Below are 18,472 nucleotides of genomic sequence, written 5' to 3'. Positions count from 1 at the left end.
TGGGCGTCCTCTTTTAGCAATGAAATAATCATACCCACCCGTTGACACTCATCCCCAGAAGAGTATGGACGCATGACTCCCTGAACCGGATGAAATTGTCACTACCCCCGGAAAACCTGCCCGGGAGAGCTACCTTCGGTTTAGGGCAGGCCTGGAACCCACCACCGGAACCAGCAGCCTGTGGACTCTGAATCTGCAAAACCATTGCACGGAGGTCTGCTACCTCCAAAGTCTAATTTTGCAGCTGTTTGACCAGTGCAGTCATAGCATCCATAGCTGCAGAGATCAGAACAAAAAATGGCGGTATTGGCTCTGGATAATGTCACGGATGTTGTAGGGGAGAACACCAAAGGGCAACAAGAAGGAAGGGAAAAGACACTAGGCCTCACCGCTAGGGAAGGAAAAGGGTCACCACCTATAAAACCCTGCTCCTGGCCCTAACTCCTATCCGTATGGGCACCTCTCGATGGTAGAAATGCCCATACACAGGAACCTAGAAAACCCTGGTGGCCCTCAGTTGCCCTAATAGTAATGACCGGGCAGAGACAACCCGCTCCTTCCCTGGTGAAGGAACCAGTGTCTCGCTGAGGCCGAGTAAACAACAAAGGTGGGGGGGGAAATACAAAACACAAAAAGCGGAACACAACTTCTGAGGCTGATGGATGATGGACGAACAGGACTTCACCACGAACCTCACTCCAGCTCTTCCAAAAACCAAATGAAGCTATCCAGAGCAAGGAGTGATGGGTAAAGTCAGACTAAATAGGGGGAGGCGAAGGTCACATGATCCACACCTGAACAGGGGATGTGGACATACCAGGCTGTCAGATAACTAATGTGCAGATATTCTTTCAGACCTTCTCAAACCTGTCACCGGCGTGACACTTAGTCCTTCTCATTTCTGTAAATTCCAAGCCCTTGAACAGGTAGCTAATCTGTATTCTTCAAAGTATGGTGAGGCTGCCTGTAGCTAGATTGTCCTCCACCATGCGCAAAGGTGTCCATGAAGCCATTAATAATGGCTGTTATCACCGATGTCTCTCTTTAGCTTGGTTACATTTCTCCAGGGACGAAAACACTATCCTCTGGTTGTAGGTTCTGGGATCTAAGGTCACAGGAGGAAAACCTGCTCCTCATACCTTGGCTCTACCTTATTTCTGCATTTGGCTTCACCCACTAATGTGTGGTATGTAGCCCCAGAGTAACCATTGACTCTGCTACTCTCATCTAATCCTCCAGACTCTAGAACCATCTCACTAATCTACTACTAATCTGTCTAATCTGACCCACTAGGCCTGACCTAGGTATTTATATGGCCTGAGTACTATCCCCATCTAGTGGTGGGATGTCTAAATTACACCAGACCAGCCTATGAACAGGGATACAACAGGTGTTGTAGTACAAAAATAACATGCAATAGGATAATGCTGTTTTAAAGCTATTTTGCAGTTCCCACGTGTCCTGAGTAGGACGCCTCATACATAACATAAAATCAAGAACAACTTGAAAGTACCCTGTTCTGGGGTATTGCACAGAAAATAGACTGTTGATACTTTTGTTTATTGCCTACAGTCTTTGTGGACTAAAGTGTCTACAGTCAATTGTCTGCAAACTGAAAGACTTAAAGGGTTTTTCTCTGGATAGGTTATCAGTATGTGATCGATGGGGGTCTGACAACTGGGACCCCTACCGATCAGCTGTTTGAGAAGGTAGCAGTGCTCCTGTGAGCACCACGGCCTTCTCTCTGCTTTTCCTAAGCAGTGAATGAGGCTGAGCTGCAATACCAAGCACAGCTGCTATACAATGTAAGCTGTGTTCGGTAAGCTGCGAGAAGGCAGCGGTGCTCACAGGAGAGCCTCTTCCTTCACAAAACAGCTGATCGCTTGAGGTCCCGGGTCAGTATAGGTCATCAGTAAAAAAAAATCTTGGAAAACCAGTCTTATGTCTGGCATGTGCTTTTTTTCAGGGAGATTCTGGGGGCCCTCTTGTGTGCAGAAACCGAATTGAAGGACTAGTGTCATTTTCTGGATTATTCTGTGGAGACCCTAATACCCCAGATGTGTATACTCGAATTTCAGCCTTTCTGCCTTGGATCCAGAGTGTGATAAGCAGACGTTGAAAGAAGAAAGAGAAACAGTTAAAAATATATTTTTTGTTCTTTATATACTGTAGTTATGTTGGTAAATGGTAAAGAAATCTGTGGTATATGAAAAAGTATTTGGCGGATTTATTGTAACCTGTTTGTCACACTGAATACTTTAGGTCTTTAAAGTCTTTTTATAAATGCAGTTTTTATTTTGCTGTTATTACTGTTACTATTTTAAAAATGCACGTTTTGGCAGAGTATTCATATTCTTTGTATACAGAATTCTTTTCAAGACCACTCATCTGTAGTGAAACTTTTAACTAATTTCTCAATAAAACTTTAATACTTTATGCAGAAAAAGTGTTGGTCTGATGTTTCTTTGGTCCAGCAGAGGAAATAATTCTAGCATAGTACGACCTCTTTCACACAAGTGATACGGATTGTGTTAGGATGTGTTCTAATACAACAGCGCGTTAGCGGTAAATGCATGATTTTTCTAAAACACACTGCCACCAATGACTTTTTACATACATAATACTGGACCACCAATGATTAGTGAGCCACAGCGCACGTACCATTAGAAAGGGCTGTCTAGCCCTATCAATCAAAAAGGGAGAGGAGAGTGTACTGAGCACCGAGGGGAGTAGCAGCAGGGTGCTCCAATGGCTACACCGGTGCTCAAACTACCGAATTTGCATAAAGATAAAGGTAATAATATCTCCTCAACGCTGAAAGCTACAGAGAAAAGATATTGTTTTTTTGATCAGCATGATCAACCCTGCCAGGCAATATGCCTGGTTTAATAGGGTTGATCATGCTCACAGACTAAACTGACTTTAAAATGAGCTCCTCCTAATGGACCACACTGACTGTAAAATGAATGTCTCCTGACAGGCCGCACCGACTGTAATCGGATCTAGTTTCTATTAGAAAACTCAGCATTTTACTGGACAAGAAGAAACAGCATGCTGAACTATTCTGTCCTAAATTTTTGATTCCATCTGGAATGGAAGCTCCTGACGTATCCTCCAGTACAGGTGTGGGTGATACCTAACATGGATTTCTGTGTACGTATTCAGAAATCCCCATCAGTCAATGCATACTTGCTCTCTGATTGTCACATACGGGGGTCTTTTTTTCCACAAAAGCATTGATAAAACGATCATTCGCCATCTAAGGCTTCTTTCATATATGTGCTTTCTATCATAGGAGCATTTGGTTTCTGTTTGGGAGAACAATTTTTAAGGGGATAAAAAAGTCCTGCATGCAGGCCTTTTCTCTTCCACCATTTTTCATGAGCTCTGTGATAGAAGCCCCAAAGGGAGCCTCCAACGCAGATGTGAAAGCGGCCTAATCCCCTCTGTGCCAAATTAGACTATTTTTTTCCCACTTCCAAGATATTTACCAGCGTCTGGATCACAGTGTCAGAATAGTCGCCCACACAATCAAACACACAGACATCAGTTAAGTCTCCATGTTACACTGGACTCCTGTTCAAACTGTATCTTTAGCATAAAACCTGTGGAGCACTTCTCTAGTTATGCCCATTAGTGGCTGTTCACTTCAAGTTTTTGTCCCATTTCCAACTTATTTGTTGGGGAAAAAAGGATGCAAAAGCATAGTAAACATGCTTTTCCATCCTGCAGAGTCTAGCAAAATAAATTATACATTACGAACTAGGAGATTCCTTTTAGTAAAATGGCCACGCTCACTGTGTAGACAAAAATTATCCAGACTAAACCCAGCGCCCCTCCTGTTAAACTTCCTCGTTCACATGCACTAGCATCAGAGGGGGAGCGGGAGGGTACCACACAACCACACAGTGCTAATGCCCACATTGTGTCCCCTTACAGTAATTATGCCCACAATGTGCCTTCTTTACAGCTAAAATGCCCACATTGTGCCCCCCACAGTAGTTATGTCCACCTTGTGGCCTCTTAACATTAGTTATGTCCATATTTCTGCCCCTTCACATTAGTTATTCCCATCTTTGTGCCTCTTCTCAGTAGTTATCTCCTCCTTGTGCCCCCTCACTGTAGTTATGCCCGTCACATTAGTTATGCCCACTTTTGTGCCCCTCACAGTAGTTAAGCCCATCTTTGTGCCCCTCACAGTAGTTACGCCCATTTTTGTGCCCCCTCACATAAGTTATGCCCATCTCTATGATCGTCACAGTAGTTATGCCCATATCTGTGCCCCCTCACAGTAGTTATGCCCATCTTTGTGCTCGTCACAGTAGTTATGCCGAACTTTGTGCCCCCTCAGAGTAGTTATGCCCACCTTTGTGCCTCTCACAGTAGTTATACCCATCTTTGTGTCCCGTCACAGTAGTTATGCCAACTTTGGTGCCCCTCACAATAGTTATGCCCACATTTGTGCCCCCTCACTGTAGTTATGCCCACTTTTGTGCCCTCTCATTGTAGTTATGCCCACTTTTTTGCCCTCTCACTGTAGTTATGCCCACTTTTGTGCCCCCTCACTGCAGTTATGTCCACTTTTGTTCCCCCTTACAGTAGTTATGTTCACCTTGTGGCCCCCAGTGCCCTTTCCAGCTCCATGAAAGAAAAAAAGATACTTACCTGCTTCCCTGACCTGACAACGCACTCCCTGACTGTAGGAGGCTAATTCTGGGGCTTTCAGTGCTTCTCCTGCAGTGTCCCACTCGTGATCGTGTCAAAAAGCAGTTGTAGAGCAGCACATAATGGATCTGTTGACCTGTCCGGAATGCATCAGCCGTGGTGGAATCGCCAATCCAACGCCATTCCATAGGTATAGGTAGATGAAAAAAAGAGTTTCACAGCAGCATGTCCGGTGTGAATTTTTTTTTGGGGACCAAAAGTGCACACACCAAAATACACAACGTTTCGGCTACGCAGTAGCCTTTCTCAAGTATACTGGTATAAAATTCAACAGACATATAAATACTATAATAGGCCCCCCATGTGATGGCATACAGCCAATGAAAAATACATATTACATAGTGTCACCTGTGTGTTAATTAAAATCAACCAGACTGCCAATGAGATGTTGCCTCTAACAATCAAAGGTACCTGTTATTCATTAGGTAATTCCTAACATCGTCTCCATGTTGGTCATGACTGTCGGCGTCTCCACGAACCCACAGCGCATGTGGGGAGATGTCATCACGTAGGGAGAGAGGGCGGTACGCCGTCCTCAATGTCAGCCGAATGGCCGCTTCTCCAAGGACGCCGCATGTGAACCAATGCATGACGCCATTAGTGGTTACATGTCCGGCGTGTCACAAGTCATGTGACCATCACATGACACACGGCAGGATGTAACGATTAATCAAATACATATTAGATGTCAATCTGTTCTAAAATCGCATTTATAGCAATGTCATCAACTCGTGGATCGTGGACACGCAAACTAGTTTGTCATATATTATGCCTGTATGCTGTACTTCATCTCATGTCATATTCTCCCATGTCACTATATGATTCTATGTGTAAGATCCTTTACACAGGTCTAGTTAGTGTGCACTACACTAGTTTCTCCACTAGATGGGGCAGTGTTACAGTGTATATATAGCTTAGCTCAGTCCCAGTTAGGCAGGTTCAGACAAGTTTAGTCAGTGAGCAGCCATGATGTAGCTGCCTTCTGGAGGGAGGCCTCCTGCCTCTCTGCTCTCTCCCTGTTGGCTCCACAGTCCAGGGTTAACGCCTACAAGATTCAGCCTAGAGGTGAGGAATCTACTTCTATAGCTCGCTCCTCCGGGGTGACCAGTGACAAGCTGCAAACAGCAAGTATTCAATGGGATTAGTATATTTTATTCAAGTCAAAGGATGGCAAACGGCCGTACTCAAAGGCTTCCCAGGCACCTTTGCAATTAGGTGTAGGACACAGCTTCTGGCATCCACACCTCCAGTTTAAATCCTGAGGGCAGTTAGGCCAACTGTCAGAAAAGCACTGGAAATAGAGGTTCAAGGATTCTGAAAACCACCTTTAATTCAGGTTAGAATAAGCCTAGTCTGAAGCAGTAGCTTTCAGATACAGTCCTGATCAAAAGTTTAAGACCACTTGAAAAATGGCAAAAAATCATATTTAGCATGGCTGGATCTTAACAAGGTTCCAAGTAGAGCTTCAACATGCAACAAGAAGGAATGGGAGTGAGACAAAACATTTTTTGAGCATTCAATTTAATGAAAACAACGAATAAACTGAAATAGGCTGTTTTTCAGCTGATCAAAATTTTAGGACCACATGCCTTTAAAAGGCCAAATCTGTGCAAAGATGTGGATTCATTGTCATTCTCTGTCAAGTAGTCACACGTTGTGATGGCAAAGGCAAAAAAAATCTCCCTTTTTGAACGTGGTCGTGTTGTTGAACTGCATAAGCAGAGTCTCTCACAGCGCGCCATCGCTGTTGAGGTGGGACGCAGTAAGACAGTCATTTGGAATTTCTTAAATGATCCTGAGGGTTATGGAACAAAAAAGTCAAGTGGAAGACCCAAAAAAATTTCATCAGCACTGAGCCGGAGGATCCAATTGGCTGTCTGTCAAGACACTGGACGATCCTCGACCCAAATTAAGGCCCTTAATGGTGCTGACTGCAGCCCCATAACCATCAGACGGCATCTGAGACTGAAGGGCTTCAAAAACAAAAAACGTCTTCAAAGACCTCGTCTCCTTGAACGCCACAGAACTGCTCGTTTGGACTTTGCAAGAGAGCACCAAACATGGGACATTCAAAGGTGGAAGAAAGTTTTATTCTCTGATGAGAAAAAATGTAACCCTGATGGTCCTGATGGTTTCCAACGTTACTGGCATGACAAGCAGATCCCACCTGAGATGTTTTCTACGCGCCACAGTGGAGGGGGCGCCATAATGGTCTGGGGTGCTTTTTCCTTCAGTGGAACAATGGAGCTTCAAACGGCGGCTGGCTATGTCCAGATGTTGCAGAGAGCATTCCTCATGACTGAGGGCCTTCATCTGTGTGGTAACGACTGGGTTTTTCAACAGGACAACGCTACAGTACACAATGCCCGCAGGACAAGGGACTTCTCCCAGGAGAATAACATCACTCTTTTGGCCCATCCTGTGTGTTCCCCTGATCTAAATCCAATTGAGAACTTTTGGGGATGGATGGCAAGGGAAGTTTACAAAAATGGACAACAGTTCCAGACAGTAGATGGCCTTCGTGCGGCCGTCTTCACCACTTGGAGAAATGTTCCCACTCACCTCATGGAAACGCTTGCATCAAGTATGCCGAAACAAATTTTTGAATTGATAAACAATAACGGCGGAGCTACTCATTACTGAGTTCATGTTTGGAAATTGGATTTCTGTTTTGGGGGGGTTTAGTTTTTTTTTGGAGGTGTGGTCCTAAACTTTTGATCAGCTGAAAAACAGCCTGTTTCAGTTTATTTGTTGTTTTCATTAAATTGAATGCTCAAAAAATGTTTTGTCTCACTCCCATTTCTTTTTGTTGCATATTGAAGCTCTACTTGACACCTTGTTAAGATCCAGCCATGCTAAATATGATTTTTTGCCATTTTTCAAGTGGTCTTAAACTTTTGATCAGGACTGTATATAAAAGACAAAGAGCCTGTTTTACCTGAGGGCTTACAATACCCTACCCCCGTATGCATGAGAGACTGTATTTCATATCTGGATGTACTAGAGACTGTTTTATACTTGGATGTAACCGTTACCAGGAGCAACGTTCAGTAAAAGTTATAAGCTGGATTGCACCATCCTTGTCTCAGTCTCCAATTCCTCAGTTAACACTACATTAAATGGTTGTACCACCATAAAAGGTACTGGCGTCACGACTACAAGGGACCTTGCCATAGGCACATTAATACAGACTATCAAGGGCACCTCAAAACACCATCTGGCCTGTGTCCCTTACACCAGAGTGTGCCCCAGAGAATTCTTGTGCCGTTCTCCTTATCAAAACAATAACAAACACAGGTGCACTCTGTAGTCTCACTAAACCCTCAAACTGATTTTAAAATTGAGAGATTAGTCAACATGTTCTACGGTGTAGAACATGTCTAAGCCCGGGCACCACTTGTGCAGGCCTGCCCAGGGATGACATAACCGTGAGTAACCAGAACTGTATTTACCTCGGCCCATCTAATGCTCACACCGTGACCTCACAAATAATTCCCCTGTTGGTCTGGCTCACTGCACTCCCACATAGCCAGCAGTATGATGTGCGCCGGAGATAAGCAGAACAGTGAAGCAGGGAGCGGGCGGCTCCCTGCTTCACTATGGAAACAAACTGCACAGCAGTGAAAGGAACTGCTGGGTGGGTGCACCCCCCAGGTTCTGCGGGCCCTCGCTACGCCCCTGCATTTTACAGTGTGGCTAGTATAAAAAATATCCCCTTATAATGTGTGACAGTGCAAAAAATGCCTCCTTATAAGGCATTCCAGTGCAAAAAGTATCCCCTCTTAGTGCCCCCAGTAGAGCCAATGTCCCAATAGTGCACTCCCATAATGTGTGCTGGTACAGGAACATGCCCCTATTTACTGCCCCCAGTAGATGCCCCCATGGTGGATCAACAGCATGGTGCCAAATAAAAAACAATAAACTCAAATACTTACCTCCATGCAGCTGTCAGCGATGTGGTGCAGGCTTTTTCCGGCCTGTTTCCTGAGCTGTACGCTGCCAGGCTCAGGCGGCGCAATGAGGATTACATCATCGTGCCACCTGTGTCGGCATTCTGATAGGCTACAAGAACTAGGCTGAAGCCTTTCAGAGGTAACGGCGGGACAGGGAGACATCGCTCCCGTGCAGGTGAGGATTGCACATAGACTCTAATGGAAAATTTCCCAGTGGGCCGATACCCAGGGGGCTGCCTGAGCCCTGCTCAGCAAGCCCAGCCAGGTAAGTAATGATCTTATGCTACCAGGGTAAATTAACGCTGGGGGTGTCAAGTAGTTATGTACCTGGCTGGCAACCACAGATGGCCTCCTGATTCCTGAATTCAGCTGTATTACCATCTTGAGTCAACTGGAGTACAAGGACAGAATGTGGCAGCGGATGCTGGCCACCACAGAGGGGCAGCTTCTGAGGAGGAATTTTGTGATGCGCTCTGGTTTTTGATGCTGCTCAGGCAGTTTAATGTGTTGCACTGAGATGTTTGGCTCTGATGGGGCAGTATTGTGTACCACAATATGCAATGTCGACTCTAGGAACAATATATAGGGGGGGCACAAAGATACGACAGTCAAAAATGGGGAGGGGGCAAAAACAAAATAAGTATATATAAATAAGATTACAAAATACGAGAGAATTGCGGTATGCAGGGATACATTTATAATAAAACTATTTACTTACAAAAGAAGTTATTCAGTCGTCTGCTGTGCCGTCCTCTGCTTGCTTCCGCGGATTCTTTCCCCTTCTTTCTGTCTCTCATCAGTGCGCAGGCGCACTGTTATGGGGGATCTGTGGAAGACACACTGTTATGGGGGCATCTGTGGATGACACTGTTATTATGCCTCTCATTAGCCCCCATTATGCCTCTTATCACCCCCATATCAGCCCCCATGCCTCTCATTAGCCCCCATATCAGCCCTTATGCCTCATTAGCCCCCATTATAAGCCCTTATGCCTCATTAGCCCCATTATGCCTCTTATTAGCCCCCATTATGCCTCTCATTACCCCCATATCAGCCTCCATGCCTTTCATTAGCCCCCATATCAGCCCTTATGCCTCATTAGCCCACATTATAAGCCCTTATGCCTCATTAGCCCCCATTATGCCTCTTATTAGCCCCCATTATGCCTCTCATCACCCCCATATCAGCCCCCATGCCTCTCATTAGCCCCCATATCATCCCTGATGCCTCATTAGCCCCTATTATAAGCCATTATGTCTCATTAGCCCACATTATGCCTCTTATTAGCCCCCATATACCTCATTAGCCCCCATATGCCTAATTAGCTCCCATATGCCTCATTAGCCCCTATTATGTCTCTAATTAGAACCCATTATGCCTCTCATTAGCCCCTATTATGCCTCTTATTAGCCCCCATTGTGTCTCTAATTAGACCCCATTATGTCTCATTAGCCCACATTATGCCTCTTATTAGCCCCCATATGCCTCATTAGCCTCCATATGCCTCATTAGCTCCCATATGCCTCATTAGCCCCCATTATGCCTCTAATAGTCTAATTAGCCCCCATTGTGTCTCTAATTAGCCCCCATGATGCCTTTCATTAGCCCCCATTATGCATCTTATTAGCCCCCATATGCCTCATTAGCCCCCATATGCCTCATTAGCTCCCATATGCCTCATTAGCCCCATTATGCCTCTAATAGTCTAATTAGCCCCCATTATGTCTCTAATTAGCCCCATTATGTCTCTAATTAGCCCCCATTATGCCTCTCATTAGCCCCTATTATGCCCACAGCAGCCTCATTTTTTATAAAATAAGAAAACACTTACCTCTTGTTTTTAAGGTATTAGTAGTGCATCCCACGTACTGCAGTCTGCAGCAGATGAGGTACACAACGTATTTCGTATTTCAATTAATATAAGAGGATATCTTATAACTGATGTTAGTTTTATATGATGAAAAGTTTGTTGCAACAAGAATGAGCTTGAGTTTCAGCTCCATATATTAGCTTCCTCTCCTTAGCTAGGGTAGTCTCCTCCACTCACTGATAGGAAATGCAGTAAATGCTAATGAAATGAGCAGGAACGGGTACACTGACGCCACTTATGTAGTGGGTCAGGATATGGGTGGTAATAGTCTATAGTTTGTTCGTGACGCCAATTTCATCGTGCGCAGGGTACTATCACAGGGCCCTCCCAAGGTGTTATAACGCACGTCCCAGGTTAGGAATACCAGAGTGGTGTGATGGCCTATAATGTCTCTATAGGGTGGTGATAATTGTGTCAACGGTGTCTCCTACCTGGGTACGGCTGGACTCCTGGCTCCTGGCTCACTTGCAATAAATTTGAGTGTAGTGATAGTAGGAGTAATAGAGGAATTTTGCAGCAGAAATGATGTCCAGACCTTTAGATGAAGTTCAAACTTTTCTTTGCTGAAGATAACTTGTATCCAAGCAGTATACAGCTTTGGTCTTTGGTCCCAGCAGGTTTTAGCAATGGTTGGCAGGAATAAATCTTCTGCACTGTAAATCTGGAGCTTGCAGGATAATTTGTCTGCTTGGTAGCTCTGTACTTGTGGCAGGAACTAATCTTCTACGCTTTTCTATACTTCTGCTGTATGGATGGTGACAGACTAGCTGAGGAGTATATGGCTTCTCATAGGTCAGGCATGCTCAACCTGCGGCCCTCCAGCTATTGTAAAACTACAATTCCCATTATTTCTGGACATCCCACAGCTATCAGCCTACAGAAGGGCATGGTGGGAGTTGTAGTTTTACAAAAGTTGGAGGGCCACAGGTTGAGCATCCCTGTCCTAGGTCTCTGGACTTACTCTCAGATGGTTTCTCAGGGAATGCTTTCGTCCTGGAACTCTGGAGGTTGTCTGCTTTCTTGTCTTCGAGCTGAGGCTGAAGGTTCTCTGGTTGGGGAGGTGATCAATGTCTCAGTCGAGACAAGATACTGGCTTTCTTCCCTATACAGGGGATCCCCTACACACACACCCTACCCCTAGCAGAGGTGGACTACACACACACTAACTTCTTTCTCCACCTAAGGTGCAGGATGTGGGAACAGTCCACAACTCCACGGTTTTACATGCACATTTGTGAAGACATAATAAAAATTACATCTGATGACAGTGTAAAGGCTCTTTGGAGACAGTAGCGAGGTAGAGGAGTGTAGTAACACAACTCTGGGGTGTTACACAAACATTACAGTGAAAGATATTTTCTTTGCAGTTTTCAGCATACTGCACCTCTTGGGGTCTGATATGCAGCAACTTACAGAGTTCCCTCATGACCTTGGACATAAAAGGGGTCCCCTGGTCAGTCAGAACCTCTTTAGGTAGCCCCACTCGGGAGAACATCTCCATTAGCTCCTTAGCTATAAGCTTCGCCGATGTATGTCTCAGTAACACCGCCTCCGGGTACCGAGTGGCGTAGTCCAGGATGACCAAGATGTGTTGGTGTCCTCTAGCGGACTTCGGTACTGGGCCTACGAGGTCCATAGCGATTCGCTCAAACGGCACCTCGATGATCGGGAGAGGTACCAAGGGACTGCGAATAAGGTGCTGGGGGCTAGTTGCCTGGCAGGTCGGGCAAGACTTACAGAATTCTTCCACCTCCCTAAACACACTGGGCCAGTAAAACCATTGTAGTATCCAGTCCTGTGTCTTCTGCATTCACAGATAACCCCCGAGAACATGTTGGTGGGCTAACTCTAGCATGAGTTTGCGATAAGCCTGGGGCACCACCAACTGTTCAATGGATTCACCTCGCAGCTGGTTTACCCGGTACAACATCTCCGGATGAAGCACAAAACGGAGGAACGCCAACTCTGCCCCTGTTTGTTGTGGTTCACCATATACTATTAATACGTTTTCCCAGGCTCGGGATACGGTTGGGTCCCGGTGTTGGGCGGGTCCTCGTGGGTCCACCTGCCGGCAACTGTGGAAAGAGACACCATAGCAGTGGGGTAGTCTTTTAAGTCTCCATGAATACACATGACCCCGACTTTCCGGCCAGTATACTCAGTGGACCGTACCAGGGGAGCCCTTACCAAGGTCACCAGACTCCCTGAGTCCAACAGAGCCTCTGATGGAGTGTCTCCCACCTCCCCCTGGCACAGGTGATTCAGAGTCTCCGGGGCACCCACTGCACACAGCTTCCTAGCATATAACGACTGACGGAAGCCATAGTTCGTGTCCATGGGTTCCACATGATGTGGACAGTCAGCTCGTACATGGCCAGGCTCCCGACACCGCCAACAGACTATCAGAGCTGGGTCCACAAGGGGTACATCCAGGGTGGGTTTGGTGGGCACAAACCGCCGGGTCTGGGGTGGAGAGTTACGGTATATGACTACCCCCCTCCCAAAATAACCCCCCTGTAGATTCCAGGTAGCCTCATAGCGCTCCACCTGGTCGACCATCTCGAGAGCATTACCTGGAGAGACCTGGCCGATTCATTGCTGGAGAGTGGGTGGCAAGGCCCTCCAGAACATATCAGCCAACAGACGGTCCAGCATAGAAGTGAGGCTCAGCATGTTAGGCTGTAGCCACTTTTGCAAGAGGTTAAGTAAGTTATAATACTGGGGTCTCCCTGGCTCATCCAGCTTAAACCCCCACTGATGCACCCGCTGGGCCCGGAGCAACACATTCACCACCAGTCTTGCCAGAATCTCACCCTTGACTTTCTGGTAGTCGGCCGCTTGATCGTCCGGCAAGTCGAAATACACCCGCTGGGAATCGGATGTCAGGAACGGAGCGACGACCTCAGTCTATTGATCTCTGGGTAGATTCTCCCTTGTGGCCACCTTCTCATACATCGCCAGGTAGGTTTCGACGTCATCTAATGGTGTCATCTTGGGGATCGTCACATGGACCGCTTTCCGGACATCATGGACACTCTGGGACGCTCCTGCTGTCTGTAAAGCCATCACGGGTTGTGACAGCAGCTTGTTTGTTTCTTGCTGGTGTTGGTTAGCCTCCACGAGGGCTTTCATTACAGCCTCCATTTTGTCACGTGACACAGGTTTAAATTTAGCTGGTTTAATCCAGGACATCCAGCCGTGACCGAAAACAAAAATATTTCAGCGTTTACGCCAGCCTCACTGCGTGTGCCCGCTCCAAGCCACCAATTGTGAGGATTTGCTCTGGTTGGCAGGGTAAGCGGACGCAGTACAGAGGCAAAACAAGTTCGTAAATCAAAATGTCAGTGTTTATTCACACAAAAGGCAAAAGAAAAATGACTTATTACAGTCTTGGTGTTAATTCACACAATGAAAAGTCCATAAAACAGACACGACACCTTTCTAGACGTTTTATCCCCGGCAGTTCACAGCAGGCTTTAGGGTGCCTGTTTCCCAGCGTGTAGCCCTCAAGCGGCTCTCAGCCTTCCAGCACAGCACCATGCTTCAGATCCCAAAACAAAGACTCTGCTGCTGAGCCCAGCTGCCTCTTTAAAGGACAGCCAGGTGCTGCCAAAACCCGGACTGGCACTTAAACTTCGGTCTGGTATTTGATCTCACCTGGCTGGAAATCAGTCCAGCCACCCATGTTGGGAGGAAAATACCTGCCTCCCCAAACAAAACCCCTTACTGTGTCACAGTGGGAAGAGTTTTCGACTCAGTAGTGACTCCAGTCTGAATAATAGGTAGACAGCATGAATCACATTTTAACCCCAATTTCTCGAATTCACCCGTGGACCAGTTGATGACTGGGTTATGAACCTGGAGCCAAGGCATGCCAAGAACTTTAACTTTAAAATAAAAAAAGATCAACGCTCCGTATGAAGGGCCCCCACAGTCAAGGTCACTTCAGGGGTACAATAGTCTACATTTCCGCCCACCAAGGCAGTGGAGTCAATGGCAATAATATGAATAGGGTTAGCAAGAGACAAAATGGGCACACCAAGGGACAGAGCAAAATTGTGGTCAATAAAATTTGAGGCAGACAAAGAATCAATAAATGGTTGGAGGATGGAAGATAGGAGGTAAAAGGTAAAAAATAAAAAATGTCAGGGGTAAAAATATATATAAATATATAATTGCAATTGCAATAGTGGGGGTACAGATATAGTCATTCAGCACTAGAGATGTCGCGAACATAAAATTTTCGCGAACGGGCGAACCGGGCGAACCGCCATAGACTTCAATAGACAGGTGAATTTTAAAACCCACAGGGACTCTTTCTGGCCACAATAGTGATGGAAAAGTTGTTTCAAGGGGACTAACACCTGGACTGTTTATGGTAATAGAAACAGGTATTGAGTGGCACTGCAATTCCAAAAGCCCCTTACTTTTCAAGAGCAACACGTCACCGGGGTACTAGGCAGGTATATTGCTGCTATGAGCGATGCCGGTAGTGCTCTGTCCACACGTGTAACTAGGCAGTTACGGCTCCAAAAATATTTGCAAACTAATAGAAAGAAGGACGGCACTCACCGGAGATGCGCTGACAAAAGTTTATTTTATTCTTGTGCTTCTGGTAGAGAGCGGACATCATACAACAAATGCACCAGCTGAATGAGGCGATGGCCGTTTCCCACCGCAGTGGTTCGTCTGGCCCGTAATCAGGTGAGATAGATCACCTGTTCTTATAGAGACTCAGGCTGTGACGCGATTCTCCCTGCGCCAGCCAGGTAGCGCATATTACCGGCGCTCACCTGTGCGCGTCAGGGATAAATCACGTCACAGAGAAAGATACATAATAATAACAACATATAAAACTGTACTATAACAACATGATTCTGATTATAACGCAATCCTGCAAAAGCCGGAGCAATTACAGGAATACTCCCATATCAATTTTATCATTTAGACCCAAAGGGCCCATTGCGACCGCTCGCAGGATCCACTTACTTTCCCGTCTAAGGAGGTCCCCTATGTCTATCTCCTCCCTGTGGTGGAATACATACCAACTCTATACCAGCAAAGCTGAGGACACGATGATTCCCTGCATGTTCGTGCCTCACATGCTCTATCAGTCGCATGCAGCCTTTTCCTGTACTCAGTGAGTTAATATGCTCCCTATGCAAAAATTATCTGCGGGGATCCAACTCACCCCGGCCACAGCCTTTTCATTCCCCTACCCTCTGGTAGGCGTCTTAGAGCCCTACACGCCCGCACCACTAGGCTGAAGAACAGCTTTTACCCCAAAGCAATCAGTCTGTTAAATGCTCAGAGACTATTGCCCCTTCCTAGGATAGAAACTACCACAGACTGAAAGTGACTGCTGCATTCATGAACCCATGATGATCTCTTATCTGCAGTGGTGTCTGAATCAGTGTGTATATATACTCATAAGCACTTCCTACTTTGCTCTTGCTATATATATATATATATATATATATATATATACTGTGAACTGTGAATAGTAATGCTTTATATTGCAATGTTTTTTTTTTTTCTAGTGTAATGCTTTAGTTTAAATGTCAGTTCTTGTTCCTCTGTCCATGGCATCTAGGATTGATCCAAACAACATTTCATTGTATTGTACATTGTATTACATTGTATTGTAAAGGCATCTTATCTTATCTTATCTAATTCTTTCCTGGAGGGTCCTTATCGTTTTACCTACATAGAATCTCCCACAGACACACTTAATGAGGTAGACTACAAACTTGCTTTTGCAGGTGATGAGAGTATTTACCTTATGTTCAATCCCTCCAAACCTAAGTGTATTCCACTGAGGGTTTAACCTACAGCACGAGCAGTGCCCGCACCTGCGGTTCCCCTTTGGTCCCCAGTTCTCCAACCAGGTGATTTTTTTCCTGAAACCTGCTATGCACTAGCCTGTCCTTCAGTGTGTGACATCTCCTAAACGCTATGATGGGTGCCATATTCTTAATGTCCTTCAAAGACTCGTCTCTTTCAAATATGGACCAGTTATCTTTTATGACCCTCCTGATCTGTGAGGCCATGGGTCCATACTTGAAAGAGAAGACAAAGGGATGGGAGTCAACCTTACCTCCAACCCCTTCTGCTTGATCATCTGGGGGGGAGGTCCGGGTCTTATGGGGTTTCTTTGTAGCCACTTTTTTCATGGCCTGGTTTAACAGTTTTAAGGGGTACCCTCTGGCCAGGAGTCAATTCCAACGCTTGTCGATTATAATCGACCTCAAACTTATTTATACGTCTGAGTCGGACAAACTGGTCATAGGGTACCGCTTTCTTAACACTAGGGGCGTGATAACTTGAGCAGAGATCTCAACATCCAAAAATTCTATATTATCGCCCCCAAACTTGTGCGTAAACAACATATTCATGTCGTTAACTGTGTTAAGATGCTGTACAAAATTAATAAACTGGGCCTCTGTCCCCGTCCATACTATAAGGACATCGTCGATGTACCTCAAGTATGTGTGTACAAAGGGACTATGGCATGCCGGAGGGGGATCCATGGCAAAACTCTCATGGAAAATTACGTAGTTGACGCAGAGTGTGGTAAGTTGAATTCTCAATGCGATTAATATAACCTGCATTAATCGCATTGCGAATTCAACTTAGAGCTAAGTTCCTAATGGTTGTATTGCTAGAATTGACGAATATAACGAATATAGCACTATATTCTCAATCTTCGTTATATTCTAGCAATACAACCATTAGGAACCCAGCTCTAAGTTGAATTCGCAATGCGATTAATATAACCTGTATTAATCGCATTGCGATTACAACTTAGATCTGAGTTCCTAATGGTTGTATTGCTAGAATTGACGAATATATAACGAATATAGCACTATATTCTCAATCTTCGTTATATTCTAGCAATACAACCATTAGGAACCCAGCTTTAAGTTGAATTCGCAAAACGATTAATGAAACCTGTATATGAAAAAATGTAGCGCGGCGGAAGTCTGTTACTTGTAGTTTCTCCCTGTTGGGGATTGCTGGTCGGTCACTGTTATAAAAAATTATGTGCAGAAAAACATATGCTATGCAGAAAAAAGTAGCAAGATGAAAGTCTGTTGCTGTTGAAATTTCCCTGTTAGGGATTGTTGGCCGGTCGCTGGTAATAGAAATAAAAATAATATGCAGACAGGAGTGGTAATATACCAGTAGGGTGCTGCACCTAGTGTGGCGTCCCACACGGTGAGGAGGGCTGCACCCTGACTGTGAGTTACCTTCTAGGTGAGGAGCTGGTGTCTCTGCTATTCGTGCGTCCTTACTGTGCTCTGTGATGGCCGCTTCGATGTTTCGGCATCCCACGTGGATGTGACGTCACTTGTATGGCGTCTCACGTGTCCTTCTCTTGTTCGGTTCACGATCGCTGTATATCGATCTTTTTTTGATCCAATAGAGGGGTAATGTCGATTAATCCGGAAGCGCTTCCAGGATAGTGTTATGAGCAGGTTTAATTGGAATTGACCATACGCGTTTCGAAGGTCTGAGCTGCTTTCTTCATCAGTGGTAACCTGCTAACTGCCATTGTGTAGGTTTTTATACCTTGTCTTTGGATCTTTCGAACAACTGGACTGGATTCGATTGTTTGGACGTGATGTTCCATATGGTGAAGGTTGTGTGCTTCTTTTCTCCTCTCTGTTATTTTCGATTGGGTGATTTTTCTCTTCATGTGGGGGTGGTCTCCTGTTAGGGATTGGCATATTTGGATAGGAATTCCATGGTTATATCGATCCTGTATTTTTTGCTGCGTTTTTTTCACTGCGTTTTTTCCGCTGCGTTTTTTTTGCTGCTGATGCATTTTTTCTGTTTTTTTGTTTTTGGTTTCTGACTTCCCATATTTTAGATATTTAGATACATTTGTGCTGCTACAGGTGAGAAATTCCTTTATTTCATG

The 18,472-nt window shown here is 45.3% G+C and overlaps 1 protein-coding gene across 2 annotated transcripts in view; it reads left to right on the top strand.

The window, feature by feature from the left end:
* Positions 1–2,418, top strand: part of PRSS57 (serine protease 57) — a 28,496-nt gene extending 26,078 nt beyond the window's left edge. For both annotated transcript variants that reach the window (XM_040420403.1, XM_040420404.1), the window contains exon 5: positions 1,967–2,418. In XM_040420403.1, the coding sequence (XP_040276337.1) occupies positions 1,967–2,119 (153 nt within the window). In that variant the 3' untranslated portion in view covers positions 2,120–2,418. The remainder of the gene's footprint in view (positions 1–1,966) is intronic.
* Positions 2,419–18,472: the final 16,054 nt, after the last annotated feature.

The sequence above is a fragment of the Bufo bufo genome, chromosome 2 (genome assembly GCF_905171765.1).
Source record: "Bufo bufo chromosome 2, aBufBuf1.1, whole genome shotgun sequence".
Taxonomy (NCBI): Eukaryota; Metazoa; Chordata; class Amphibia; order Anura; family Bufonidae; genus Bufo; species Bufo bufo.
The sequence above is the reverse complement of the archived record's forward strand: the minus strand, read 5'-3'. Positions and strand labels throughout refer to the sequence as shown.